The 25,932-nt window shown below is 40.4% G+C and overlaps 1 protein-coding gene across 1 annotated transcript in view; it reads right to left on the bottom strand.

Moving 5' to 3' along the window:
• The window catches only part of LOC143975571 (attractin-like), a gene marked incomplete in the record, with an annotated part of 173,878 nt that overhangs the window by 110,550 nt on the left and 37,396 nt on the right, over positions 1–25,932 (bottom strand). Inside the window, 4 exon segments of the mRNA XM_077478034.1 lie at positions 5,638–5,881; positions 8,811–8,901; positions 20,168–20,336; positions 21,002–21,204. Of these exon segments, the coding sequence (XP_077334160.1) occupies positions 5,638–5,881; positions 8,811–8,901; positions 20,168–20,336; positions 21,002–21,204 (707 nt within the window).

Below are 25,932 nucleotides of genomic sequence, written 5' to 3'. Positions count from 1 at the left end.
AAACAGTCCGTTCAAAATTTGCATGAACGGACTTGACCACACACGATGAACGAACAGTCCGCTGAAAGCGTGCGCGATGACGTGAATGGCACGTACGACGGGACTAGAAAAACGACGTCCTATACACTGCAATGCAAACTTCAGCCGTGTAAATCCGTTCTGAGCATGCGCGATACTTAGTCCGTCCAACTTGCCTACACACGAGCGGACTGTCCGCTGAAACCAAGTTTGGACGGACAAAACCAAGTTTGAACGGACTGTCTTACGGAAATTCCGTAAGACTTTGTTCGTCAAACTGTCTGCTGAAAAAGTCAGCTGAAGCCCACACACGAGCAGATTGTCCGCTGAAACACTGTTCAGCGGACTAAGTTGGGCGAACAGTCCGCCCGTGTGTACGCGGCCTTAGTCTGCTGGACTAGCACACTGACGAATGGATTGTCCGCTGAAAGCCAAGTCCAGCAGACATATTTTGAGTCAAAACTACTTTCTAAGTCTGCCGGACTTTTATGATGAAAAAGTCCGCTGCAGCCCACACGCGATCGAATTGTCCGGCATACTGTGGTCCGGCGGACTAAGTCCACCGGACGATTCGATTGTGTGTACGCGGCATTACCCAAAAACCGAAGCCCGCAAAGTCTCCGTTGTCCCCACTAGCAGCGAGTGTCCATCTTCACCTCTCTTCCTTCCGGGGCCACGAACTCTGGCTCTGTGACGTCACTCCCGGGACATGCGGGCGGGAGCCATCAGTCACACTGGCAATTAGGGCTGGTGCAAACTGTAGTTCCTCCTGCGGCTCTCAGTGGGTAGGCGTGACTTCCAGCCCCATTTACTATAATGATAGTTCGCCAGCGGCCGCACCTATTCTCGTCTCTCTACACAGCCAGCCATTACCTGCGGTGATCACTGCTGGGTGCACTTTGTCTGCATCCAGCAGCAATCCCTGCAGGTAATCAACCAATCCCTGCAGAGAACCGTAATTAAGCGCGGCAGGTTGCTGACCTGTTATTGTAGTAAAAGGGGCCGACAGCTGCACCTACCCGCTGAGAGCCGCAGGAGGAGCTATTCTTATTGTTAGTGTATTTTATGTGCGGCCCAAGACAATGTGGTGCAGGAAGGTCAAAAAAAAAAACAATCCTAGTATAAAAAAGTCAACAAATCTTAAATGAATTCAGAATTCTATAGGAGGAGGACCCACATTCTGGGAAAACTATTTTTTAGACAATAAGTTCTGGGAAGCGATGGCTCAGACAATAGGAATTCACGCTGAAACTATTGTTTTATTCCAGCGAAGCAACATTTAAATCAAAAAGCTAGATACATTGTAGCCAGATATGAATCAGAGCGGATTGACAAACACATGACTTGCAATATCTGTATCCGTTCAGGAGAAGGACTAGACTAGTGGTGCCAGCATTTTTATTTTTTTATTTTTTTGCAGGAACGCTTTATCCTCCTTTTTGTCTGGTTTTTGGTTTTGCACATTTGTTAATATAATTTGCATTGCATTTGAATTTCCAATACCTTTTGCAATATGAAACAGTATCATTTTTTGCAAAACAGCTGCACTCAGGTTGGATTTGATTTAAATCATATTTTAAATCGCTAGTAAAAAGGCTTGATTTAAATCAACTCAAATTTAAATCGTAATTTTTAACCACTTGCCAACCAGGCCAATTCTGACATTTCTCTCCTACATGTAAAAATCATATTTTTATTTTTTTTGCTAGAAAATTACATAGAACCCCCGAACATTATATATGTTTTTTTTAGCAGAGATCCTAGAGAATACATTGGCGGTCATTGCAACTTTTTATCTCGCACAGTATTTGCGTAGTAATTTTAAAATAGTTTCATGCTTTAAAAAAAAAAAAAAACAGTAAAGTTAGCCCAATTTCTTTGCATAATGTAAAAGATGAAGTTACGCCGAGTAAATAGACACCCAACATGTCACGCTTCAAAATTGCACACGTTCGTGGAATGGCGCCAAATTTTGTTACTTAAAAATCCCCATAGGTGACGCTTTAACATTTTTTACTGGTTACATGTTTAGAGTTACAGAGGAGGTCTAGGGCTAGAATTATTGCTCTCACTCTACCAATCATGGCGATACCTCACATGTGTGGTTTGAACACCGTTTTTATATGTGGGCGGGACTTACGTAAGCGTTCAATTCTGCGTGCGAGCACATGGGAACAGGGGCACTTAAATTTTTTTTTTTTTTAAAGGTTCATTTTACATTACATTTTTTAGTTTGACACTTTAAAAAAAAAAAAAAAAAATTGATTACTTTTATTCCTATTACAAGAAATGTTTCACCTATGCAACCTCTTAACCCCTTCATGCCGACATGTATGCAGCCTCATTGGACTACACTTTTTTCTTTGGGAACGCATATATGCGCATCTGTATTTGTGCTGGGAGCACGCTGCACAGCACGCTCCCAGAACAGAGACCGGGCAGGGCCGTCTTAAGAGCATCATGGGCCCCTGGGCAAATTAATGCTCTGGGGCCCCTACAATGTAGACAGCGCAGGTAAACAGACATCACGTAGGTAGGAGGCAGACAAGTGGAGCTTCCCCTTTTGGGTGGAGCTCCGCATTAACTACATGAACAATCATTCTGCACAGCAAAGAAACAGTGGCAAAATACTACATACATAAAGTAACAAAGCTGTCCTGTGCATATAATATATCTGCTAGATTGATGCCTCCCCAGCACTATGGCCCCTCTACCCCCTAGATATCCCCCCAGCACTCTGACCCCTCTACACCCCAGATATCCCCCCAGCACTCTGACCCCTCTACACCCCAGATATCCCCCAGCACTCTGACCCCTCTACACCCCAGATATCCCCCAGCACTCTGACCCCTCTACACCCCAGATATCCCCCCCAGGACTATGACCCATCTACATCCCAGATATTCCCCCAGGACTCTGACCCCTCTATACCCCAGATATCCCCCAAGCACTCTGACCCCTCTACACCCCAGATATCCCCCAGGACTCTGACCCCTCTACACCACAGATATCCCCCCAGGACTCTGACCCCTCTATACCCCAGATATCCCCCAAGCACTCTGACCCCTCTACACCCCAGATATCCCCCAGGACTCTGACCCCTCTACACCACAGATATCCCCCCAGCACTTGGACCCCTCTACACCCCAGATATCCCCCCAGCACTCTGACCCCTCTATACAACATGATATCCCCCCAGCACTCTGACTCCTCTACACCCCAGATATCCCCCCAGCACTATGGCCCCTCTACACCCCAAATATCCCCCCAGCACTCTGACCACTCTACACCCCTGATATCCCCCCAGTACTCTGACTCCCCTACACCCTAGATATCCCCCCAGCACTCTGACCCTTCTGCACCCCAGATATCCTCCCAGCACTATGACCCATCTACATCCCAGATATTCCCCCAGCACTCTGACCCCTCTACACCCCAGATATCCCCCAGCATACCATAAGATACCATATACCATAGGATACCCCTTGCATTGTGACCTCACTACATCCCCGATACCCCCTATACTGTGGCCTCTCTACATCCCCGATACCTCTAGCACTATAGGCAGCCGAGCTACCCCAAGCATTTCTACCCCCTATACACCCCAGACCCTTCCTCAGCATTGTTTTCCCCCATACACCCTTGATATCCCCCAGCACCATTATTATATCCATGTAGTACCCCCTTTTCCAGTGGATATACAGTGCATGTAAACTGTTAGCTATGTGCCCACCTCCAGCACTGGACTCACCTATACCAATCAAGCAGGCAGAAGAAGGGTCGGTGGAGGGAGCATCCCTCCAGCCATTCCAAGCCCTTCAGTGCAAACAGTGCTGGACAGCAGGGCTACCCATGACACCATCCACAATGCTACTTCCGCAGGTGGGCTCTCAGTGCTGTCAACTGAGCAGCTTCCACTCCAGCTCCTACTCAGCGGCCTCCGAGTCCTGAGCATTCAAGCTGCATGGGGTGGAGTCAGAGCATCACTGGTGCTCCGGCCCTGCCCCTCACTGCTGGCTGTATAATAATAGGTATCCTTCTGCACAGCACGGTGCACCGCTGCCAGCCTGCCTCCCCTGTGTATCCATCACTCTCAAAGCCATCATGGGGCCCCCAATTTTGGGGCAACGTGGGCTCAAGGACCAGCTGCTTTGGCGAAAGTGCAGGAGCCCCCGTGCAGCTGGGGACCCTGGGCAGTGCCCAGGTGTGCCCACTCATTAAGACCCTGAGACCGGGGTCTTAGCAGGAGCCCATAATAACGATTGGAATACAAAAAACTCCCAGTTCTGGGTCACATGATCACTGTGATAGCCTCTGATTTCTCTCTCTGTGAATGGAGAGGAAAAATACATTGTATCTTTCTCTCTCCTTGCAGTGAAAGAAACAAGCATCTGTGTGTAAAAAAATAAAATAAAGAAAAATTTAAATAAAGAAAAAATACCTAGGTCAAGGTTTGATCTAGGTCAGTGCCAGAGTTAGTGTTTTGGATCAAGTAAGTGTCCAAGGGCAGGACGAAAGCCCAATTTGTTCTGAAAAAAAGAAAGGTATAATCCCCCTGGATGCACAAAGCAGTTGTATTGATATGTACTGTTTTACTAACAAATGTCAAAGTTGCAAAATTGTGCTTAGGCGTTAACATTTGTTTTACCCTAAGCCCTTGTACACGCGGTCGGACATTCCGACGGAAAATGTCAGATCGGACCGTGTTGTCGGATAATCCGACCGTGTGTGGGCTCCATCGGACTGTTTCCATCGGAATCGCGTGTACAAGGGCTTAGACATGAAGGGGCTAAAAAACACATTGTACACAGCATTTCTGAGCTTTAGAAGGCAGGGATGTCATGTCACACACTGCACAGAATAGAGAGGATAATTCTTAGTGCAATCTGAGACTTTAGCTGAGGAAAAGGATGTTGGAAAAACAACATCAAGTAGCTTTTTATATTAATTATATACATTATACCTTTCTATCCAGCAGGTGGCACTGCCATGTTATAATATGTATTCTATGGTAATGTCATAAGAGGAAGTGTTTGCTTTCATCTCTGTGAACTTGTTTGTTGTCCTCCTGTTTCCTGTTCCATGATAAAGACATGCTTTGATATCCTCCATGAAAGTAAAGGTATACTCTGCATACAACAAGCTTCCAGCGCATGATTCAATAACACAGGACACAGTCCCCTCCAATCTGTCTCATAGGGAAACGTGCACAGCTGAGGTTGTCAATCATTTTCTGTGTGCTAGAGGGGAGAGGGGTGTGGGCCGTCCCCCGGAAATCTGTCGACACTACCTCTCACAAGTGACTCATGCAGATAGCAGAGGTAAAAGAGCAAATGCTGTAAGAACCATACTTGTAGCTTTGGATTGGGGTTAGTACACACTATAGATTGATATGCTTTGTTCATTTTTCATTGAAGTGATTAACAAGCACTTTAAGATTCAACCCCAGTGTTTTTCAAACAAAACTATTAAAAGGGAGTGGGTCCTACTGGTTGTTACCTAAAGTGTTGTTGGGAGGTGGCATAACATATTACCAAACAGAGGTTACAGATATTAATCCGCTGTAGAACAGGCATGTTTAGGCATTTTGCAAATTATTTCAAGTTTCTTTCCACCTACCAAAGTCATACTGCTGAACATTGTGTATGAAGCCGTAGAGAGGACAATGTCCAAAGAACACCAGCATGACCGGATCTCCACCATTTGGATTCACTATGTGAGCAGAGTGGCCAACCACAGAGTAGCGTTCCTTGCCCTTTGGAAAAAGCTGAGTCCATGACGTGTTCTGGACATGAAACACCCACAACTCGTTGGTGACTTTCCCAGTGGTGTCGATTTTACCCCCATACATGTACAACTTGTCCTACAAAAAAGAGCAGAAGGAGGTTTCTTGGCATAAAAACAAATGTATCTAATTTTAGATGCAAGAATGAATAAAGATAAACTACTGCGCTCTGACCTGTGTCTATGTTCCTGTACAAATATATTCTCTTTAGTATACAGTATACTCTACTTTACTAATGACCCCAAAAGACTAAAACATTATACTGTATACCTCATGTCTAGAGACTGTCTGAAAGGTGTCCTTCAAGAAGGAAAGTCATGGACAGTGGCATCACTACGTGACACTATGCACCTGGGTGACACCTTCTCCTTAGAACCGGCGGGCGGACAGACGCAGCATCGGAATGATGATGTATCCACCTAGGTAAGTATGAGGCCGCGTACACACGCGGGGACTGTTCGCTCAACTTTGTCCGCTGAACAGTGTTTCGGCGGACAGTCCGCTCGTGTGTGGGCTTCAGCGGACAGTTTCAGCGAACAGTCTGCTGAACAAAGTTTTCCGGAATTTCCGAAAAACTGTCCGCTGAAACTTTGTTTGAGCGGACAGTCCCCTCGTGTGTAGGCTTGTTCGTCAAACTAAGTTCCGCGCATACTCAGAAAGGATTTACACGCCGAAGGTTGCATTGCAGTGTATAGGACGTCGTTTTCTAGTCCCGTCGTACGTGCCGTTCACGTCATCGCGCACGGTTTCAGCGGACTGTTCGTTCGTCGTGTGTGGCGAAGTCCGTCCATGCTAATTTTGAGCGGACTGTCCGCTCAAACTGTTTGACGAACAAAGTTGAGCGAACAGTCCCCGCGTGTGTACGCGGCCTGAGTCTACAATAAAAAACAAAAATACTCATACTTCTCTTTTAACTGTTTGCTGACCAGCCGCCGCAGTTATACTGCGGCAGGTTGGCTCGGCTGCGCAAATCGCCGTAGCTGTACGTCTGTCCCTTTAACAGCTATAGCAAGCTTGTGCGCCGGCAGCCACCCTCTCTCTCTACTCCCCGTCAGTCCTATCCCCCCACAGTTAGAAACACCTCCCTAGGGAACGCTTAACCCCTTGATCGCCCCCTAGTGTTAACCCCTTCTCTGCCAGTGACATTTATACAGTAATCAGTGGCTATTTTTAGCACTGATTCGCTGTATAAATGTCAGTGGTCCCGCAGCAATGTAGCAGTCCCGCTAAAAATCGCTGATCACTGCCATTACTAGTAAACAATTATAACAAAAATGCGATAAACATATCCCCAATTTTGCAGACGCTATAACTTTTGCACAAACCAATGATTAATATACGCAATTTATTTCACCAAAAATATGTAGAATATTTGCAAAATTGTTGTTCTTTTTGTTTATAGCGCAAAGAATTAAAAATGCAGAGGTGCTCAAATACCACCAAAAGTAAGCTCTATTTGTCGGGAAAAAAGAACATACATTTTGTTTGGGTACAGCGTCACATGACCGCGCAATTGTCAGTTAAATAGACACAGTGTCGTATCGCAAAAAATAGCCTGGTCATTAAGGGGGTAAATCCTTACAGGGCTGAAGTGGTTAATATTAGTACAGTGAATGGGTGGTGGAGATCCTGACATGAATCCGCTCCTCCATTCAGAGGAAGCAATGCATTGTGGAAGAGTAGTATTATAAAGTTCAGTGAATGGCCAATGGAAATCCTGTCATTCAACTGCTCCTCCTCCATTCACAGAATATATTGCATTGTGGAAGAGTAGCAATATGAGCTCTGAATGGTGGAGGAGGACAGGCAGGCGGCACAACTTTTCACAGTAACAGCGACTGCTGTTAACCTTCACAGCACCAGAAGACAGCTACCCAGGGCAGTATCTGATGACTGAAGGGGCATTGCAGGGATGATTTTTAGCAGACGCAGTCGCCACAGGTAATAGAATATACACCGTTACACATAACTACATATTAAACAGCTTGCCGATCAGCCACCGCAGTTAAACTGCGGCAGAATGGCACAGACAGGCAAATCGTCGCCATGTTCCGTCGCCTGCAAGTTCCTGGTGCTTTTCGATCACCGCCTGGCTCCCGCAATCGCTCGTAACACAGCGAGAACTGGGAGCTCTATGTGTAAACACAGAGCTCCCGGCTCTCTGAGAGGAGAAGTGACAGATCATCTGTTCATACAAAATATGAACAGCGATCTGTTATCTCCCCTAGTCAGTCCCATCCCCCCTTCAGTTAGAACACACATTAGGGAACACAGGTAACCCCTTGATCGTCCCCTAGTGTTAACCCCTTCACTGCCAGTGACATTTTTACAGTAATCAATGCATTTTTATTGCACTGATCGCTGTATAAATGTCAATGGTCCCAAAAATGTGTCAAAAGTGTCCGATGTATCCGCCATAATGTCGCAGTCATGATAAAAATCTCAGACATTACTAGTAAAAAAATAAATAAAAATAATAATAAAAATGCTATAAATCTATCCCCTATTTTGTAGACGCTACAACTTTTGCGCAAACCATTATACGCTTACTGCGATTTTGTTTACCAAAAATATGTAGAAGAATACATATTAGCCTAAACTGAGAAAAAATTCATTTTTTTTTAAATGGGGATATTTATTATAGCAAAAAGTACAAAATATTGTGTTTTTTTTCAAAAATGTACACTCTTTTTTGGTTTATAGCGCAAAAAATAAAAACCACAGAGATGATCAAATACCACCAAAAGAAAGCTCTACTGTGGGGAAAAAAAGGATGTCAATTTTGTTTCGGTACAATGTTGCACGACCGCGCAATTGTCAGTTAAAGCGACGCAGTGTGAATCTCATAAAGTGCTCCGGTCAGGAAAGGGGTAAAATCTTCCGGGGCTAAAGCGGTTAATGTGCTTGGTGCTGTATCCCCGAGTAATTTTCTAAACTTCAGCTTTAAAACAACTGTTATTAATTTCTAGTGTCTAACTTTATGTTACCCCCAAGTCCAGAGTTGTACCTTGTATCCTGCCACAGAATGGCCATATCTTGCAGCAACGGAGTTGGCTGAACTGCTCAGAGGAAGCCACTTACGGGAGACGAGGTCATACCTGTCCAAGACACAATCCAGTAACTGACAATTACATGAGCTGCTGTCAGAGCTATGCAGGCTCTAGTCTAATCACTTGCTTCTAAAAAAAAAGAAAAACCTCCCATTGGAAACCATGCGTCCAGCGCCCTGCATGTAAATTAGTGGCCAGGCACATGGGTTAGGGGGGCAGCGCCCCGGGGCCCCATATGGATATGATGCCGTTGATCAGGGCCGTCTTTAAGGCACGGCAAAAGTGGCAGCTGCCCTGGGCCCTGTCATTGTTGTGGGGCCCAAAGCAGCTGCCTCATACTTGCCAACTATCCCAGTTTAAATTCCCTTGTCCCTTGAAGTGTTAGTCCTGTGCTGTGTCCCGATATCTCAGTGTAAAGTGCTGGTACCAATGCTGCATAGCTTTGCCCTATTGTTGTGTACAGATGATTCACCTGCAGACCCTGTGTTTACATGTAAATAACCGACATTCATATGTAAACAGCGGTGGCATTACTAAGTAAATAGCTGCGGCCGGCGGCATTGATATGTAAATAAAGGTGGCATTCATATGTGTATCATGCTCCCCTGCAGTGAAGAGATGATGTGCTGTAACCTCTAGCAACCAATCAGTGAGCAGTATTACTGCACATTAATCTCTAGAAAACAATTAACAAGCAGAAATCATTTGCTGTAACCTCTAGCAACTAATCAGTGAACTGTAATGTGTGCTGTAACCTCTAGCAACCAGGCATTAAGCAGTAATGATATGCTGTAACCACTGACAACCAATCGCAATTGCTGCCTGATCTGATACAGAAAACTGATTTTAAGTCTAGCTGCTATTTATTGTATGTCTCAGAGCAGGTGGACAGTGAAATTGCATGGGGGGGGGGGGGGGGGTCCCAAGAAAATTCTTGCTCAGGGTCCAATCAATATTAAAGACGGCCCTGCCATTGATAAAGCTATTCTCCTTCGATGGAAGCTCCCCGACCCTCTACAGTTACAGGATGGAGCGCACTGCTAGACTCAGTTCTCCCTTTGCCAAAATTAACCAACTTAAACTGGTTCTAAAGCTTAAAGATTTTCATGCATTAAGGTTAAAAAAACTTTCTGTGCTGCAGGATTCCCCCATCCCCTCTCCCCCCCCCCCCTTACTCTTCCCAATCCGATCCAGTGATGTGCACAAGTGCAGCAGCTCTTGCTGCCGTCTCCCTCCTCATTGATAGCAGCGGGAGCCATTGGGAGTGGGGCTAAGCTTTTCTGTATTTTTGAAGTCAGAAACATATAGGAAAATTCCACCTTTTGCGTAAAAAAATAATATTTTGCAAAAATATGCATTTATTATTTGTTTTGCATTGAGCTTGCAAAGCATTGCAATTGGCTCCCACAGACTCTTCCTTCAGCCCTGGTCTAGGGCCGGGACAAGGGGTGGGCAGAAGTAGTGGCTTCCCTGGGCACAGTGGTATCATGAGAGGTGGGGGGCCGCCGCAGGGATACTGGGGGTGATTTTTGTTGGAAGGGGAAATTTGGGGGAGCGGCAGGAGTTAAGTATTGTTCTAGGAGGGGAAATTTGGGGGGTGCTAAGAGTGGTGATTTAGGGGAATCTGTGTTGGTAGAGGTGGAAGGCAGAAGAAGATTTGTGCTAGGAGGGGGAATTTGGGGTGGATTTGTGCTGGGAGGGGGGGATTTGAAGTGAGGGGAGAGAAAATATGTACTAAGAGGGGAAATTTTTTGTGGTAGAGGACTTGTGCTAGGAGGGATTCATTTTTGGGGGGGAGGGCATTTTAGCTGGGGGGAATTGGGGGATGGGGGCAAATGATTGAGCTGAAAAGGGGGATTTAATCAGGGGAGTGGATTTGTACTGGGAGGAGGGGGATTTATGCTTGGGGGGGATTAGTGCTCAGTGGTTTTGTGGGTGGAATTTTGCTGGCACAAAATGATCATAAATCTTGGGGGGGAGGGGGGCATGTTCACCCGGGGCTCTAGATGACCTTGTCCCGACAGTGCCCTGGTCCATATAGAAGAGTACAGACGTTCAGCAATGGAGATGGAGGAAGTATTAGTGGACTACTGTGATGACTGATGGGACTGTAGTGTCTTGAAAAAATTACTGGAGCTGGTTGGTAAAGAAACCTGTTATCCTGTAAGTAGGGGCGCCAGTTTGGGTGTGGGGGCTGTGCATGCTGACCATGTGTCCATTTATGTGGACTGTTCTTGCTAGCAGGTGCTACACTTGGGCTAATTTACCCCCAATATCACAATATATATACATATGTAGCACCCTCTACAATAGGTAGGTGCCATAGTGAGGATTTTTGCAAGGGAAACTGTCAGGAAGGGAAATTTAGGCAGGCCTATGCTTCAGGCTAGGCCTGCTTGTTTTCATCTGGGGGAGTGGTTAGTGCATAAGTGGGTGTGGCCACCTGTGCTTTAGTTCTGAGGCCCCTCCCCTGCTTCTAGGGAGAATGTTCTGGAAGAGGGGCTGGGCCTAGGACCGAAGTGGCAGGCAGCTTGTGTGGGGACCCTGACCAATCCCCAACTGGAATTGGCAGGCCTTCCATATAAGCTGAGGTAACAGGCCACTGGAGAGGAGTTGTCGGCCGAGAGATGTGGAGAATGGAGTACTAGGCAGCAGCAGGGGCCCTGTCCCCATCTGGGGGGGGGGGTGCGAGGCCTAGCGGCGGAGGAGCCTGGGAGAGCTGGGAGGGAGCTTCATCTTTACACGGTCATTGATGAAGTGTTCTGGAACAGAGGGGTTGGAGAAGCTGCCGGAACCTATGTCCAGTTAAAGTTCTCCATCATGATTTCAACATAGAAGTCGCCCAGGAAAGTTTGATAAGCTGTGGGCACCCTGACTGGACACCCCCGGCCTCTCCCCTGTTGATCTGGTGATGGAGAGATTGCTGAGGTAAAGGCTAGGAAAGCGAGAGACGCATTGAGAGGGTGGAGAACGGAAAGAACTTATACTATAAGAACTCGATTATAGTGATGACGCATAAATAAATAATTAGTCCCTTTAGAGGAAATACCTGAAATGTATAGTACAAGATGGTATTGGATGATGAGTGTAATGTATGACTATACCTCCTGCGATGGTAATTGAAATGTATGACAAAGTCTGTGCCTTAATTGTGAGCTGTAAAGGTTTTATGTTTGCTTTATTTTCTAATAAACATTCTTTGATTTAAAAAAAAAAAGTTCTCCATCATGGACTCGGCCACAGTGGCGCTCTGGATGAGGCATGCCAGGGTAGCTGGGTACGAGGCCAGAGGAGAGACTGTGGGGAGAGTGTCAAATCGCTGCGACCTGAGGGTGCAGGATTTGTAGGCCAGATTAGCTGGGAGCAGTAGTCCACCAATCAGCACATGTTACTAAATTACTAGGTTGCCGGGGAGAGGTACTGCAGACCTCTGGCCTAGACATGTGCAATTCGTTTTGTTCCAAATTAGTTTTTTAACGAATTTTGACAAATTCATTAATTCCGAATTTCCGAATTTTTCAATTTCCGAAATTTCCAAATTTGTCTGTTAGTGAATGTAACGAGTACGAATTTATCCGAAGTTACGAATTATCTGAAATAACAAATGCCACATCTAAAACAAATGGAACGTAACAATCTAATAATAATAATAAAACCTTTTTATTATTATTATTAATTATTTATTATGAATTATCTATTATTAATTTGTTCCGTTCCATTTGTTTAGATGCAGCATTTGTTATTTCAGGTATTGCGTAACTTCGGATAAATTCGTATTCGTTAATTTAAGTTGGTTATTAATTAAACTGATTTTCTTTCTTTTTTTCAGATTTTCAAATTTTTTTGACTTTCAAATCTTTGAATTCCCGAATTCCGAAAACCAGAAAATTCAGAATTCGAAAATCCGAAATTCGAAATTCGTAAATTCGAAAAATCGAAAATTCGGAAAATCGAAAATTCATAAATCCCAAAATCTGAAATTCGGAAAATCAAAAATTCGTAAATCCGAAATTCATAAATTCGGAAAATCGAAAATTCATAAATACAAAAATTCGAAATCCAAAATTCGATAAAAAGAAAATTCGGAAATTCGTTAATCCAAAAATCCAAAATTCTAGAATTCGGAGTACAGAAAATCCAAAATTCAGAAATTTGAAAATTCTAAAAATCAAGAATTCAGAAAATCGAAAATTCGTAAATCCAAAAATCCGAAATTCGGAAAATCGAACATTCGGAAATTTGAAGAATCAAGAATTCAGAAAATCGAAAATTCGTAAATCAAAAATTCGTAAATCTGAAAATTCGGAAATTTCAAAATTCTAAATTCGGAAAATCGAAAATTCGGAAATCCGAAAAATCGAAATCTGAAAATTCACGAAATCCGAATTTTCGAATTTCCGAAAAAAATCAAACAAACTAATGAAATGAAAACGAAAATGAAATCATTTATTGTCAATGCACATTGGCCTAGTAACAGTGTGTTAGAAGTTTTTGCGGTAATTAATATTTTAAGTAATAAGGGTTTCTGAAAATATATGTAAGTTACATGTTTGGTGGTGAGTGATGGTTTCTGAAGGTTACACTACAGCAGATCATATAGAGAGGAGTGGATTTGCTGAGTAGGTATCTATTTTTGAGTTACTAGTCAGAACAATGGGTGGAGTTATGCTACTTATCTATAGACTGAACCATATTGGGTATATATGCAAATGTGGGAGTTATTAGGATTTGCTGACATAACATCTTGAAACAGTATAAGAATGGGGTAGGATTATGGGAATAGCAGGAATGGTGGGATGAGAAAGGATTCTACACTTTGGAGAATGTAGATCAGAAAACCTATTCCTCCTTCTGAAGCCATCACCATGCCATATGTTACCAGATGTCAATCTTGTCTTTGCTTGTCTTTCTGAATAATAAACGAACTATTGGACGAATGAAGGATTCTTCAATTTCTACTCCTGAAAGTACGTTTGAAATGCCTTGGATGAAAAATACATATATCCGCTACACACACCCTTTGGAGAAGGGTTACTGATTCACATATTACACAAAGACTTTGCTATTCATTAAGAAACGCCCCTGTGAGTGAGTATGTAGAGTTGTATCTACACTACATTACATTTTACTCTCTTTACTCACATTTTAACATTGTCGTGCCAGCCGAAATGATCAATTCCTTGCCAAAGGGGGGATATTAGATTTGTCAAGTTTTGGCAACAAATGATCAAAGAACCTAGAAGGAGGCGTTTGCGTCAGATGCGGACAAACGGTCCAGAAGAAAAACAGTGAAGGGTGAGTTTTTTTCTCTTTGTTTTCTCACCTCTCTGTACACAAAATTAAATAAAAAAAATAAAAAGATACAGCCTACGAAGTTGATTGACAAGGCCAGTTGGACGGTATACTTCAAGTTATTTTTGGAAAATCCAGGACTTTGTGAAGACGTAATTTAGTTACGTACGTGAAGATATCTGCCAAGGTTTGTTCCTAAGAAGGTAGAGAGTCTCACATAAGAAAATATTGGGTTGTTACCCAAGAAGAAAAAAGTGTTGAAATAAGAACAAAGACTTCACGTTATTTGAAAAAGTCACCATTGTTGGTACAAAGGCAAATGTACACTTTGGGTGAGCTAATATGGAAGTCGGATTTTGATGTTTGAAGATGGAAGGTCCAAGCACAAAGGCAAAGAATAGATCAACAGGCTATACACTACAGCACATTACAGCACACAATTCAAGAATTCAAGAAACAAGGCAAAGAGCTACAAAAGAAGAAAAAAATGAAGATAAAGCAACGAACAACAAAGTTAAAGGGACATTATTCATCTCTTGTTTTATTTTAAGTACACACAGGACTATCATACTAACAAGGGGTGAGTGTGTCTGTTTATATAACAGGGTAATATGGCAATGGTTAATCTCTAGGCTCAGAAGTAAGTCTCAGTACGATCGGGAAATGTATATATTTCATATGTATGGAATATAGGAATACATGCAGTAGTAAGGTAATTAATTAATTTATGCCAGAGTGTAAAGAAGTTCATTAAGAAGAAAATTAAGTTTAATGCTGCATGTATATCTTTATGTATTAAGCCCTGAACAAAGTTTTCAGAGAAAAAATATTGGTTAAAATGTGGAAAGAACTGTATGAAATTGAGACAATGGAAAAAACATGATGTTTAGTGTTTTTTACAAAAATTCTACAGATTTGGTTTTAGGAAATAATAAGTTAAGGATTGAACAATTTTTACAAAAAAATCCAAACTTGGATTTGGTTATTAAATTAAAATTAGTAAATTGTTCTAATTTACTTAAGGTGACCCAGAGAAAATATTAAAATATGAACGTTTTTGTTCAATCTAAAAAAAAAATAAAAAAAAATAACTATTGTTAAAGGTTCTTGTAAATGAGTATTTCTGGTAAAAGTAAGGACTTTGGTTTGCGGGAGAAGTTTTCTCGGGGAAATGGCCAATCGCAGGTCATGGGCAGGACCCAATCTGTGAGTTTCACGAGATTGTCTTCTAAACAATTTTTTGTCATTATTATAATCAGGAAAGTCATATAACATAGTGTACATGATTTTTCGTAGATGTACAAACAAAATATGTTTAAAAAGTGTTAAAAAAGTTAAACATTTTAAAAACGAGAAACAAGATTGTTACCGAATTGTACAGTGTAGGGTGTACAAAGCATGGTAGCTAAGACTGTCAGTAACAGATCATTCTCTGAAGAGTATGTGACATGTGAGGAGTGTATTACCAACAGAGAGATGCAGATCAAGTTACAGACTGGTCAGACATGCCATGACATTTTTCACTTTAATGGATCAAAGCACAATATATGTTTGTGTTAAATTTTCCAGATACTTGGAAGAGGGTTCATTGATGAGGAAAATATATATTTAAAAGGTATCATTACTTACTAAAAGTAATTGTTTTGAAAAATACGATTTTTTAGGCCTTAATAACTTTTTTGAGAGTTCGTTGAGATTTTTGCAGACAAAGTATCTGTCTGAGTAAATTTTAATGAATTATATAGGCTTACTGTAGGGCAAATATATTTTTTAACAAAAGATAACTTATATACAAACATTTGAAGATCTGAAGAAAGCCCTTATAAATTTAGTATTTTTGGTAAATATAGAAACCTCTCTCAGTCATTTTACGTGTTACGTTTAAGTGTATGGTGAGACAGTTTCATTGGTATTTATAAATAAATGTGTTAAGGGTGCAGTGTCCAATGCTACAGATCTGAGACATTGTGGGTTTTGCACCATTTGTTTTGAAAAACATCTTATGTTACACTAAAGGTGTTATTTCAAGGAAAACAGGAGGTGTCAATACACACAACTTTGTCTAATGGCAATTGAATGATAAAAAGATCAGTTGTAGTGTGAGGGATGGAGCCACAGTTGTGTAAATTAATCGTGAGAATGTCACTTTTCAACTTTTAGTGGACGCATTGAAAGCTGAATTTGCTGCCAAGTGTTGGTTTTGCAGTCAGTGACAGAGCAGGTGTGGTTCATTCAATCATACTGTATGAGGAGAATGCTGGGTTCTGAAAAGAAACTTCAACATGATCAAATTTCTTTCAGAAACAGAATATTTAGGAAAGCCCAACCTAAATTAATGTTCTTTTACTAAATTAAAATAAATTGTCAGTGTAGAGAAAAAACAGTAATCTGGCAAGTTTATTCTTTTAGAAGATTTAATTTAGTCACAGGATAATGAGGGGGACTATGAGTTAGAATCAGTACAGACTGATAAAGGAGATAACATTTATTGTAAAAATAATTGGATTCCAATAATAATGGATAGAGTTATTTTTAAATGAAAATATTTATTTTTGCATATCCAAGTACCTGACTGATTGATTGATTTTTGTTTAAGCTTATGAAAAAATTCTGAACTACTCATTTTAGAACACTTTGTCATCAAACTTCTGAACATTGTTTTATTTGTTTATAGAATTATCTAAAGTGAAAGAGGCCTAACCAGATACTACAAAGTATTGAGGGATTTGGCAAATCTATATAGATTGATTTATATTAGTTTTATCACTTGCTACAGGAGGATTACAAGGATATTGTTATTTTAGTTAATGTTTCTTTTTGATAAATTAATTGAGGTAATTCTAGAAAAAAATAATATTTTTTTTATAAAAACGAAGTTGTTGTGAACTTATGTCATATTCCATTGGGGTTGGTTTTCAAACCATGGAATCAGTTAATGATTTAAAATTTTATAGGACAGGTAGTGAAGGACATGTATGCTATTTTAGGTTTAGTAAAGTTTTTGTTTCTTATCATCTTAAGTACTCAGGTATTGTAGAACTATGAATAGTATTGGTTGAGATGATAAAGGTAAATATTGGGTGACATATTTACCTGCTATAGTTTAAAAACGTTATTATTTTCTAAACATAGGGTTTGTTAACTTTTTGAGTTAATGACAGTTTTTTGAGATTAGCATACTTAGTTTTTATATTATCTGTTGTATAGAAAGTAGTGTGGTTGCAAGTTTTGCAAACAACAAGAATAGGTATTTCAGAAGTTTGTTCACAAAACATGGCTAGGCCTTTGCTAAATTTTAAAAAGAAATGATGTCTTGAATGAGATTTCTACTTCTAATGAGTATGTTTAGTAATTTATTCCAGTAGCTAAAGTTATGGTTAATAATTCTAGATCTGAAGATACCAAGGATGTTAACAGAAATGCCAACTGGGATATTAGTTGGGAAGATTATTTTGTTATTTTTAAGGTACATTGGGATTATAGTTTTTGTTTCAAAATTAATTGGTAAAAATAAAAATAATTGGTAAAAATAAAAATAATTGGTAAAAATAAGAATAAAATGGGTAAACACAGAAAGGATTATCATTTTAAAATGGTTTACATTGATTAATGAAAATTATTTAGGAAAACATAATTTTTAAAAGAATTTGATACTTGTTTTCATTTTCTTTTATAGATATATCTTTCGTTTCTAAATGTAAAGAAAATGATTTTATTTTATTTTTTTTTTTGATTAGTTTTTTGAAATTTTTTCATGACAATGCAACAAGCACAACTAAATTTCTATTTGTTACTATTTTTTGTTTTTTCAAAAATTATTATTTTTTGATTATGTTATCAAAGACTATCATTTTTTTGGTGAATTTCAATGATTTATTCATATGAATTTGCATCAAAAGCGACATATTGATCGGTCGATCATTATGTGAGGGGGAGTTAGGATGTGATTCTCATAAGAATTTTTTTTATGAGTTATCTGAATAATGATGATAGTAATAAGATAATAGGAAAGACAAAAATGTATAATTAGAAGTATATGAAGAAAAGGATTTAAATGTGTCTAAACAAAGTTATTGTTGAATTTAAATAATTTTGGAATGTTTAAAAAAAAAAAAATAGAAAAAGTTGCTTGCTGGTCATGGATAGATAGATAAATAAATCGAAAAATAAATAGAATGATAGAATATATAAAATATGACAATCAACTAATGGGAAAGTTTTTATATATTTTGTTTCAAATCTGTATTAGGGTTAGAATGAAACAATTTTATAAATTGATTAATGAAGAAATGAAAAAGGTGGAAAAAATTATGACTAAAGGTCAGTAGGTCAGTGGTTTCACAGATAAGAAAACACATAGAGAGTGTGTCATATAATGGAACAATATACTTGAAAAGAAGATCATTTTTAAAGTAAGATCATAGATTATCCATAAAATATTTATATGATATGGTTAAAGTTATAAGAGTTTCACAAGAAGTTAAATACATTTATAAAGTTGAAAGAAGAAAATATTTAATATTACATGATTTAGATGGAGAATTAATTAAAATTAAATATAATAGTTTATACTTTCTCAATGGAATGAAATATTTAAATATTTTTCATAGAAACATCTCAGAATTTTTGAAAATGTTTATGTACAAATTCTGACTCACTAAAATGTATTAATGAGTATTGTATTAATGTTTATTGTATTGTTTGTATTGGAAAAAAGAGAATCAGAGACATTTATTATTTAAGATGAATGCACTTATTATTTGTTGAATATCGTGCATTGAGGGGGAATATGTTAGAAGTTTTTGCGGTAATTAATATTTTAAGTAATAAGGGTTTCTGAAAATATATGTAAGTTACATGTTTGGTGGTGAGTGATGGTTTCTGAAGGTTACACTACAGCAGATCATATAGAGAGGAGTGGATTTGCTGAGTAGGTATCTATTTTTGAGTTACTATGTCAGAACAATGGGTGGAGTTATGCTACTTATCTATAGACTGAACCATATTGGGTATATATGCAAATGTGGGAGTTATTAGGATTTGCTGACATAACATCTTGAAACAGTATAAGAATGGGGTAGGATTATGGGAATAGCAGGAATGGTGGGATGAGAAAGGATTCTACACTTTGGAGAATGTAGATCAGAAAACCTATTCCTCCTTCTGAAGCCATCACCATGCCATATGTTACCAGATGTCAATCTTGTCTTTCTGAATAATAAACGAACTATTGGACGAATGAAGGATTCTTCAATTTCTACTCCTGAAAGTACGTTTGAAATGCCTTGGATGAAAAATACATATATCCGCTACACACACCCTTTGGAGAAGGGTTACTGATTCACATATTACACAAAGACTTTGCTATTCATTAAGAAACGCCCCTGTGAGTGAGTATGTAGAGTTGTATCTACACTACATTACATTTTACTCTCTTTACTCACATTTTAACACAGTGCAACCAATTCTAGCCAGCATCTAAAATTGTTCAGAATGGTCTCTTTTGTCAAAGGAGGGTGATGTGACAGGAAGAGTAATGATCTACAGTGGAAGTTTGTGCAGGAGGGTGGAAGTCCTGGGAGCAACAGTCTGCAGGAGATACGCAGAGGAGAAATAGTCTGTATGGTGTTATGCAGGGGAAGTGACTGTGGATATTATGTGTACATCAGTACTTCACGGCTCAACCTTTTGTTCTAATTCATAAACATCATAAATATGATGGCAAAACAAATGTTCTATGGGCATCCCATATTTCCTTTCTCCCAACCAAGTTATATTCCCCAATAAACAAAACAACGCAAATGGCTGTTCATTGTCTCAGAAAAGTGATAGATGGAGGTCTGGCAGCAGGGTGACATGGTGGATGTTAGTATAGTAACTAATAGCAACCAAGCGATATATATATATGATATATATATATATATATAGATATAGATATATATATAGATAGATATATAAAATTACACACACACACTATTTAAGTAAATAAATTCATAAAATATAAAATAGGTGGGGTTCTCACGCCAAGACCATCTGGTAATTGGAATGGTTGAACATGTAGCCGCCCACAATCCACATCACATCATCCACCACCACGGCCTTGTGAGACGCTCGGGCCAGCTGTGGGAAAGAGAACTCTTCCCGGGTCCAGAACGACTGGTTGGCTGGGACTGGGACTGAACAGCCGGGACCTGAAACAGCCAAAACAATACATATGAAGCGGTGACCCCCCCCCACACCTCCAAAAAAATCTCAGCCCAGTAGCAATGGAGCATCACTGACCACTGTATTTTTGATCACAGATGTTAAGGGGTGTATTTAAAAAAAAAAAAAAGAGAGATATTCATCCTACAAAGCTGCATATACATTTGCTCTGTGCGAATGGGAACATAATCTAATGTTATTAGGCTTTTTTTTCAATCCAGGTTGAATGTAATGCATTTATACAAAGTAGAGTGAATAAAAAAAATTATGCATTATGGCCACTAGATGGAGCTGATGATCAAAGGAAATAAATACGTATGCAGTATTTTCCTGATTCACTATGTTTTAATGAATTAATAACATTTGATCCGGTGAGAAAATAGCCTAGTGACAATGGATTTTGTCCCAATATACATGCAGTTTCACAGGACAAATAATTCTGCAAATTTTTTTTATAGATATATCTCTTAGAGTTGGTGTGCATTGATGTTAATCTATTTCCTCTCTCTGGCTGACAACGCTATAATGCCACATGTCCCTTCCTGTCCTGGTGACATATGTTGGATGATGTTGCATTAATGGGGATGCACAAGTGTGACAGTTCAATGTCTCCAGGAACCTGCCGACGGGAAATAAACAAACTTGTACTCACCCTGCCAGTCTGGGTGGCAGACGCATCCCTTGGTGCTGTTCAGATTGCACACCCCACGATCGGGCTCTCCGCAGTTGTCCAGGCAGTACGGGGTGTCACATGACTCTCCTTTCCAGTTCTCAGCACAATCACAGTACACTCCGGTGCCATTCCCCGCCACACACATCCCCCTTCCAGAGCAGTTGTTGGGACAGGTGTCAATGCTGCAATATAAAGGAAATCATGTGAATACCATAAACCAGAACCAAAATGGCAGGGGGGGGGATTATTCTTTGCATTGGAATATAAAAATATGGGAGCGACATTTACGAACATCCCAAGGATATTGGAGTTCATTAGATTGAGATTCAGCTTCTACAAAGTCCAGCTGAGAGAACAATATTCACACACTGGAATCATCCCCATAATGCATGCATTATATGTAGTATCATTTTCTATTGATTTCCTTTGGTTGGCAGCTCCATCTAGTGGCCATAATGCGGCATTTTTCTGAAGTGCAGCACTTTTGGAAAATACTGCATTATGGCCACTAGATGGAGATGACGATCATAGAAAATAAATAGCAAATGATATTTCACACATAATAAACAAATTGCAGGGATGAGACAGAACAGCTGTGCAAATGCTAAGACATTTAAGACATTTGCACAGCAATTGTTTTTTATATAAATAGATACCATAGAAAGCAAACTGGTGTGACTGGTTTTTGGCCATCTTCACTGGCCAGTGCAGGATGAGGCTGTCATTTGGAAATACAGAGATTAGGCTGCACATGCGCAAACTCAGTTTCCATGCTGGGGATTGCTGCAAGGGGGCAGGTAGGTGCACTTTAATGCAGAAGAGACATCACATGTCTCTTCTGCAATAAATAAAAAAAAACTGTTTGCTCGTAATGAACAACAGCGGATCTTAAGTTCTGCTTTAACACCATTGCATTCTGGTGTGCGTGCTTTAATGCAGCCCATTCATTTAAATCAGTTACCTAATGCACCAGGTTGCAGGGAAAAAAAAGCTGCATGCACCAATGTGCAGCAATGCATGGGCTGTCCTCTCTTCCCAGGCCACTGTAGTGTTTACGCCACACTGCGCATGCATTTTAATACTTCAGGCTCTACTGATAGAAAAATTGATGAACAAATGTCAGAAACATTTGTGCAAGTTGAACGAAATCCTGTGTTTTTAGGAGATTAACCGCTTCAGCCCCAGAAGATTTTACCCCCTTCCACAGCACTTTTTGCTATTCGGCACTGCGTCGCTTTAACTAACAATTGCGCGGCCGTACTAGGTTACACCGAAACTAAATTTACGTCCTTTTTTTCCCCACAAATAGAGTTTTCTTTTGGTAGTATTTGATCACCTCTGCGGTTTTTATTTTTTGTGCTATAAACAAAAAAAGAGTGACAATTTAAATATCCCCCAAAAATATATAAAACGCCACATTTTCTTTCCTCAGTTTAGGCCAATATGTATTCTTCTACATAATTTTGGTTAAAAAAATAAGCGTATATTGATTGGTCTATGCAAAAATTATAGCATCTACAAAATAATTGATAATTTGATGCCACTTTTATTATTATTTTTTTTTAATTAGTAATGGCAGCAATCTGTGATTTTTATCATGATTGCGACATTATGGTGGACACTTTTGACACTATTTTGGGACCATTCTCATTTATAAAGCGATCAGTACTATAAAAATGCACTGATTACAGTGTAAATGACACTGGCAGGGAACGGGGTTAAACACTAGGGGGCGATCAAGGGGTTAATTGTGTCCTAGGGGGTGATTCTAACTGTGGGGGGGATGGGCTACCACTGACATGACATCGATCACTGCTCCCGATGACAGGGACACTAGGCAGAATGGGGAAATGTCTTGTTTACCTAAGCATCTCCCCCTTCTGCGGCTCCGTGACACGAGTTGACATAGAGTCCACGGGACCCACGGCCACGGCCACGATGTACGCGGTGGACGTGCCTGCCCGCTAGCCTCACCAATTAAAGGGGACGTACACAGATATGCCAGGTTGGCAAGTGGTTAATAATTGCATCGTCAGCTCCATTTAGTGGCCAAAAAAAGATACTTTTTTTGGTTGCTAGATGGAGCTGATGATACAAGCATTAATTTCCTAGAAAAAATACGAGACGTTTCATTTAACTTGCACACAGTGTTAATTTCATTGACTAAAATTACTAAAACATTTTAGTTGACTAAATGAATACTATTTTAGAAGACTAAAATACGACTAAAACAATTGAGCTAACTAAAATATGACTAAAACTAAAATGGCATTTTAGTCAAAAGACTAAAATGGGACTAAAACTAAAATGCCATTTAAGTAAAAAGACACAGTCGGATTTTCCGATGGGAAATGTGGGATGTGAGCTTGTTGTCAGAAAGTCCGACCATGTGTATGCTCCAGCGAACATTTGCTGTTGGACTTTCTGCCAACAAATGTTTGATAGCAAGTTCTTAAATTTTCCACCAACAAAACTTTGTTCCGGACTTTCTGATCATATGTACACAAGTCTGTCGCACAAAAGTCCACGCATGCTTGGAATCAAGCAGAGGGATCTGCACTGGCTATTGAACTTCCTTTTTCTCGGCTCGTCCTACGTGTTGTACATTACCACGTTCCCGCATTCATAATTGTTGGCCAACATTTTGTGTGACCGTGAGTTTGGGCCAACAGCCTTCGAACAAAAATCCACCGTTTTCTTGGTGGAAAGTCCGATCGTGTGTACAGGGCATAAGACTAAAACTAAATTGAAATTTGACTTCAAAATTAACACTGGTCTGTAGTGCATGTTCATACCTCAATACCATAAATAATAACATAATATGCCACGTACACACGACCGGACTTTCCTGCAGAAAAGGTCAGACGGACTCATTCCGTCGGATAGTACGATGTGTGGGTTTCACCTGACTTTTTTCGTAAAAAATTAAGACGGACCTAGAAATAGAACAAATCTGTCCGACGGACTCAATTTCTATCGGGAAAACCGTTCGTCTGTATGCTGCTCCAACCAAATCCGACACAAGGGCAGCTATTGGCTACTGGCTATTGAACTTCCTTTTCTAGTGCCGTCATACGTCATCACGTTCGGAACTCCGTCGGGAAGACTGTCGGACCTTTTCTGTCAGAAAGTCCGGTCGTGTGTACGTGGCATTAGACTTTTCACTCCAGCAGTATACAGTGGTGTGAAAAAGTGTTTGCCCCCTTCCTCATTTCCTGTTCCTTTGCATGTTTGTCACACTTAAGTGTTTCGGAACATCAAACCAATTTAAACAATAGTCAAGGACAACACAAGTAAACACAAAATGCAATTTGTAAATGAAGGTGTTTATTATTAAAGGTGAAAAAAAATCCAAACCATCATGGCCCTGTGTGAAAAAGTGATTGCCCCCCTTGTTAAAACATACTATAACTGTGGTTGTCCACACCTGAGTTCAATTTCTCTAGCCACACCCAGGCCTGATTATTGCCACACCTGTTCACAATCAAGGCATCACTTAAATAGGAGCTGCTTGACACAGTAAGGTCCACCAGAAGATCCTTAAAAGCTACACATCATGCCGAGACCCAAAGAAATTCAGGAACAATTGAGAAAGAAAGTAATTGAGATCTATCAGTCTGGAAAGGGTTATAAAGCCATTTCCAAAGCTTTGGGAATCCAGCGAACCACAGTGAGAGCCATTATCCACAAATGGCGAAGACATGGAACAGTGGTGAACCTTCCCAGGAGTGGCCGGCCGCCCAAAATTACCCCAAGAGCGCAGCGACAACTCATCCAAGAGGTCACAAAAGACCCCACAACAACGTCCAAGGAACTGCAGGCCTCACTTGCCTCAGTTAAGGTCAGCGTTCATGCCTCCACCATCAGGAAAAGACTGGGCAAAAATGGCCTGCATGGCAGAGTTCCAAGGAGAAAACCACTGCTGAGCAAAAAGAACATCAAAGCTCGTCTCAATTTCTCCACAACACATCTTGATGATCCCCAAGACTTTTGGGACAACATTCTGTGGACCGATGAGACAAAAGTGGAACTCTTTGGAAGGTGTGTGTCCAAGTATATCTGGGGTAGAAGGAACACTGCATTTCATAAAAAGAACATTATACCAACAGTAAAATATGGTGGTGGTAGTGTGATGGTCTGGGGCTGTTTTGCTGCTTCAGGACCTGGAAGACTTGCCGTGATAAAAGGAACTATGAATTCTGCTGTCTACCAAGAGATCCTGAAGGAGAATGTCCGACCATCTGTTCGTGTACTCAAGCTGAAACGAACTTGGGTTCTGCAGCAGGACAATGATCCTAAACACACCAGCAAGTCCACCACCGAATGGCTGAAGAAAAACAAAATGAAGACTTTGGAGTGGCCTAGCCAAAGTCCTGACCTGAATCCTATTGAGATGTTGTGGTATGACCTTAAAAAGGCTGTTCATGCTTGAAAACCCTCTAATGTAACTGAATTAGGACAATTCTGCAAAGATGAGTGGGCCAAAATTCCTCCAGGACGCTGTAAAAGCCTCATTGCACGTTATCGCAAACGCTTGGTTGCAGTTGTTGCTGCTAAGGGTGGCCCAACCAGTTATTAGGTTTAGGGGGCAATCACTTTTTCACACAGGGCCATGATGGTTTGGATTTTTTTTCACCTTTAATAATAAACACCTTCATTTACAAATTGCATTTTGTGTTTACTTGTGTTGTCCTTGACTATTGTTTAAATTGGTTTGATGTTCCGAAACACTTAAGTGTGACAAACATGCAAAGGAACAGGAAATGAGGACGGGGGCAAACACTTTTTCACACCACTGTATAATTAGTTTGGAAATTGTAGAGAACTGTTAACTAATGCATTACAATTTAATTACACCCATTATATTTTTGATGACTAAAATTAGCTTTAGTCGACTAAAATGTACTGGA

The sequence above is a fragment of the Lithobates pipiens genome, unplaced genomic scaffold (assembly GCF_037356315.1).
Source record: "Lithobates pipiens isolate NorthernLeopardFrog02 unplaced genomic scaffold, aLitPip1_a1.2 Scaffold_13, whole genome shotgun sequence".
NCBI lineage: Eukaryota > Metazoa > Chordata > Amphibia > Anura > Ranidae > Lithobates > Lithobates pipiens.
The sequence above is the reverse complement of the archived record's forward strand: the minus strand, read 5'-3'. Positions and strand labels throughout refer to the sequence as shown.